Source organism: Histoplasma capsulatum, genomic scaffold, assembly GCF_000149585.1.
Source record: "Histoplasma capsulatum NAm1 scaffold_4 genomic scaffold, whole genome shotgun sequence".
Classification (NCBI taxonomy): domain Eukaryota; kingdom Fungi; phylum Ascomycota; class Eurotiomycetes; order Onygenales; family Ajellomycetaceae; genus Histoplasma; species Histoplasma mississippiense.
The window spans coordinates 2,529,940-2,534,204 of record NW_001813979.1 but is presented as its reverse complement, the minus strand read 5'-3'; the positions used below and the strand labels follow the sequence as shown (position 1 = coordinate 2,534,204).

Here is a 4,265-nt window from a genome sequence, read left to right as displayed (position 1 = left end):
AGCAAAATGACATCAGTGTTCCTGCCAATGTGTAGATGCTGTCAGATGCGAGATACGAAAGAGCTTGCACCAACTCACCGGACAACTTTGCCAGGGCCCAAAGATGACCATGGCCGTTGAATACCTTAGGTACCCCTCACGCAAGAGTCGTCCTTCACCTTCGCATTTAGCCTTCTCCGCGCGACCCATTTCCGACCCGACCGTCCTCCTGGTTTCTCATCTTATTTGAATTCAGAATTATCCTCACCGCCTATTATCCATATGATATTTCCCTCTTTGCCCATGGGCGGTGAAAACAAATTTTCCCCGCCTATCACAGGCTCCGGGGACGGATGAGGAGGGGTATTCTCTTTTTTATTGTTTATCGCACTCGTCCTTGTCCTGTCATTCCGAATCTCCGGACAACACAACATCACGGGATTCCGCGGACTGTGCGAGTGCGACTTGCTATTTTCGGAAACCAACCAACCCCTCATGTCTCACGTCTCGTTTTTATCCTCAACCTCTTCCAGCCCTTGTTTGTTTTACTTATTTTCCCCGCCCCCTTCGTCGTTTCCATCACCTCAATCCATTTTCGATTACAGAAGGATCCCGCGAAATCACTTCCTCGTGTGTGTTTTTCAGCTTCAGACTCTTGGCTTGGCCCGGGTTCTCCTTCGTGGCGTGGCTGGTTTTCTTCACCGTCCTTGCCAAGAAATCGAAAGAAAGCTACCGTTACTCTGCTGCATTTCGGTTTCCTTCTCGGTAATCATCGCCAATCGACCCCTTCCGCAGCGCTTTCTCGAAGGTTTTCACGTTCGCAAACCACACCGCCCACGTTCAGCTGACCTTTTGATCCAACCTCACACTCGGCACACACAACCTGCGCAACATCCGTTCAGATCCCTCGGGAAGGAATCTTCGGTTCTGCCTGGTTTTCACAATTCTTTTTTTCTATATTTCTTGTTCTGAAGGTAGATCCGGAATCAGCGGTGTCTCTGCTTCTGTTGCTTTTTACACATATTTCTATATATATTTTCTCTTTACGGTAATACAGGCTACATCCTGGTGGACGCCGGCAATCCCATAGCGTGATATTCTTGAGTGAAGACGGACTTTTTCTTTTTTTTAAATCCATGATTCCCAATTTTGCAATGAACTATCTACATGTATTCTAACGAAATGATATCCCCAATTCGCATTTACGGGAGTAAAGTTGTGTGTTAAAAACGCGAAAACAATAACAGGAGTAGAACTAACCCTCCAGGAGAGCTCAACGCGATGATCTAAAAAATAAAAATAAAAATAAAAAATCTTAATTCAACCCAAGAGATAGTTCACCTTTTCTTGGCTGCTGTTTTATTATGGAAGCTAGTGATTTATTTCTTGATTTAACGTTCATATATATATATATATATTTTGCTAACTATTCTTATCTATTTGTCTGTCTATCTATCTTAAGATTCTGTGCTTATTGCTTCTGTACTCTGTTCTAATAGATTACTAGTTTGGGCTAATTTTTAACAGCTTTCAAATAACTATCGTATTTCTGCTGCCAGATAACAACATTTTTTAAGCATTCAATTGGTATTATTACTATATCACAGTAACCTTCGTTTCTAATTTTAGAAGCAGGCAATGTGGTGAGCCAATATATTCATCCACAATCAATGCTCGCAGCTGAACTACGACTCTTTAAATGGAATAGCCCTCTAAAACCGACATTCGCAGCACTATCTATCTATTATTGCCAGTGAAGATTGGGGTGTCCAATTCCATCTCAAGCAGGCATGTTTGCCGAGCTTCGTCATACCAATGTATCAATTAACTACAGCCTCAATTACTATTATTATTATCTGCTGGAACTTACAGGTACCAAGACTCTAATATATCTCTTCCCCTTTTGGATGTGAGTGTTAACGAGTTCCTCCGCTCCGATGGGATCTTCGACGAATTCGAAATTGAACCCTGTTCCCGAGCGGTTGAAATCCACAGCGAATCTGACATAGATTTGGAGTTCCCTCCAAGGACAGGTTGCATGTCTGGGTACTCCGTATACCGGTGCTATTTGAGCCGGTGCAGGTTGGGACATTTGCGATATTGCCCATTTCCGAGGAGAGGAATGGGGGAACGTCAATGGGCTGTAGCCTGGGTCGTTGGCGATGTCATCCGGCACAACGTAAAGAGGAGGAGGAGGAGGAGGAAGAGGTAGGGGTCGTCTCCCCAATGTGGATGTCCAGAATCTGATGATTTTGTGGCGGAACGGGCTACTTCCCGATCCCCAGTGGCTCCCTGTATCGCAGAAAAAATATTGGGGAAGGCTTCGCATATTGTTCAGATAGTGGGCATTTTAGCCCACCGCATACTCAGTACGTAGTGAGTCACTAATTCTTATCATCCTTGGCAATACACTTGAGCACTTCACAAAACGATGGTGAAATTCGTTCCGCATCGATAGCGGAATTCGAGTTGCACGGAGGGAGACTTCCTTCATCGAAATTGGCATTTGGGGGGGCAGTTGCTCCCCCTTGGTTATTCCTACCTCTCATGATCTTGATATCTGCATTTAAAGATATCGCAACCGCCCTGCGACGAAACAAAGGGAATTTCAGGAATATGGGCTATATTGGTGTCGGAAATTGAGCTATCTGCGTTGTAGTACTGGTGAAGAAAGTTGACTGAAATAAGAGTGGGGCTTTGCTGTCCTTGTCCTTATCCTCGTGCTCTCTTGGTCTCTGTTATCTACGTGCTCCCATACTTCTCCCATTCTTCAAGATGATATGACTAAACGAGTGCCAAAGATTTCCGGCGAAAGGCTCCTTTGCGACCAAACGCGTTCGGATTGATTAGAGGCGTTATGTCCTTTAAAATGAGCGATCAGATATCGACGGCCAAGTTTGCGGCGACAGCCACTAGCCTAACTCTTTAAGGATGCTGCGTCCATGGGTATTATGCTGCTAGATGGAGGGATTCACCGCTTTGCTTTGATAAAAAACGCATTTCTGACCGTTTATGCCAGTCTATTTACTCCATATGCACAGGATCGGGGGAGTTTCAGTACAATCCCAACACCAGGCATGATTTTGCTCTTGAGGACAGCGTCAATGTAGTCATCACCCATGGACCACCCAGACTGTCAGACACAGCCATTGCAAGAAGCCGACCCCAGATGCACTGCTTTGGCCACATTCATGAAGGTTGGGGCGCGAAAACTGTTATATGGAGCGAGAATCCTTCCCACTTTGCGGATATTGACTTACATCCATTTGTTGAATTGATATAGTTGTTTAGTTATTCTCATTCAAAGACTTCTTCTCAAAAACAATGTAGCCGTTGTACTGTACTCCGTACATCAAAACAGGAACCATTTCAATTGATTATAATAAATGAAGTTAAGAGCTACCGCTATTGCTCCAGATTCAGCTTTCTCTGATTTAATCGGTGATACCAACTTGCAGCCAGGGGGTGAGAATTTATAACGAGCACAGTCGAAAGTTCGGTTAGGAAATATTGCTTGAGGTGTATTTATTTATACATACAAACATGTATATTAATTATGTGGCAGTTGTGCAGCAAAAGATGTGCAGGTGCAGCATCTGTAACTAAGTGACGTCACAGCAACTTTTCCTTGGTATTTAGGCAGAGACGATTAACGACCAAAATAAAGTAGCCTCGGAAAGGCAATATTACCCAACAAAGATCCTTTCCTTGTCAACAAGAAGCAATCGCCAGACCAAGTTCCCTTTGATTTCAACCAACCCAACAATGGCCACGAACACGACCTCTTGTCCAACCGCTTTCCGTGTCGCGCAGGCAGTAGGCTTGAGCGGTGCAGCTTGGCTTTCTGGTACGCAGTTATTCCATCTTGGATGATGCTAAGAGATAGTACCTATCTACCTATTTATCAATATAATTTCTAAGGGGAATCTTATATCTCGGTTTATCTCTCTACGTACGAGAGATAACATATTGAACCTCCCTCTCACACACACACGCATAATGTCCTCAGAGTAAGGACCAAAATATTTGCCAGATGCTAATAATAGCACATTCCAACTCCACAGGCAACATCGCCGCCTACAGTGTAAATGTCGCACCGTCCCTCCTCACCTCCGCCCAAGAAAGCAATCTCTCCGCCAGCACCCTCGCAAAGCTATGGCGAAACGTCTATCATCTCGGCGCAACACAGAACCCGCCCATCGCCCTCTGCACCGCAGCCGCATTCTTCTACTAGACTGGTTCCGACCGTTTCCGGGACTATATCCCTCCGTCGGGCAGGTCAGAAC

General features: G+C 44.9%; 2 protein-coding genes across 2 annotated transcripts in view; one reads left to right on the top strand and one right to left on the bottom strand.

The window, feature by feature from the left end:
- HCAG_04761 (predicted protein) overlaps positions 1 to 189 on the bottom strand; it is a gene marked incomplete at both ends in the record, with an annotated part of 911 nt that extends 722 nt beyond the window's left edge. The window contains one exon of the mRNA XM_001540871.1: positions 79 to 189. Within this exon, the coding sequence (XP_001540921.1) occupies positions 79 to 189 (111 nt within the window). The remainder of the gene's footprint in view (positions 1 to 78) is intronic.
- Positions 190 to 3,744: 3,555 nt separating this feature from the next.
- Positions 3,745 to 4,213, top strand: HCAG_04760 (predicted protein; the record flags this gene model as incomplete). The annotated part of the gene is made up of 2 exons (XM_001540870.1): positions 3,745 to 3,826; positions 4,044 to 4,213. 2 exons carry the CDS (start codon positions 3,745 to 3,747, stop codon positions 4,211 to 4,213), a joined length of 252 nt encoding a protein of 83 aa, XP_001540920.1.
- Positions 4,214 to 4,265: the final 52 nt, after the last annotated feature.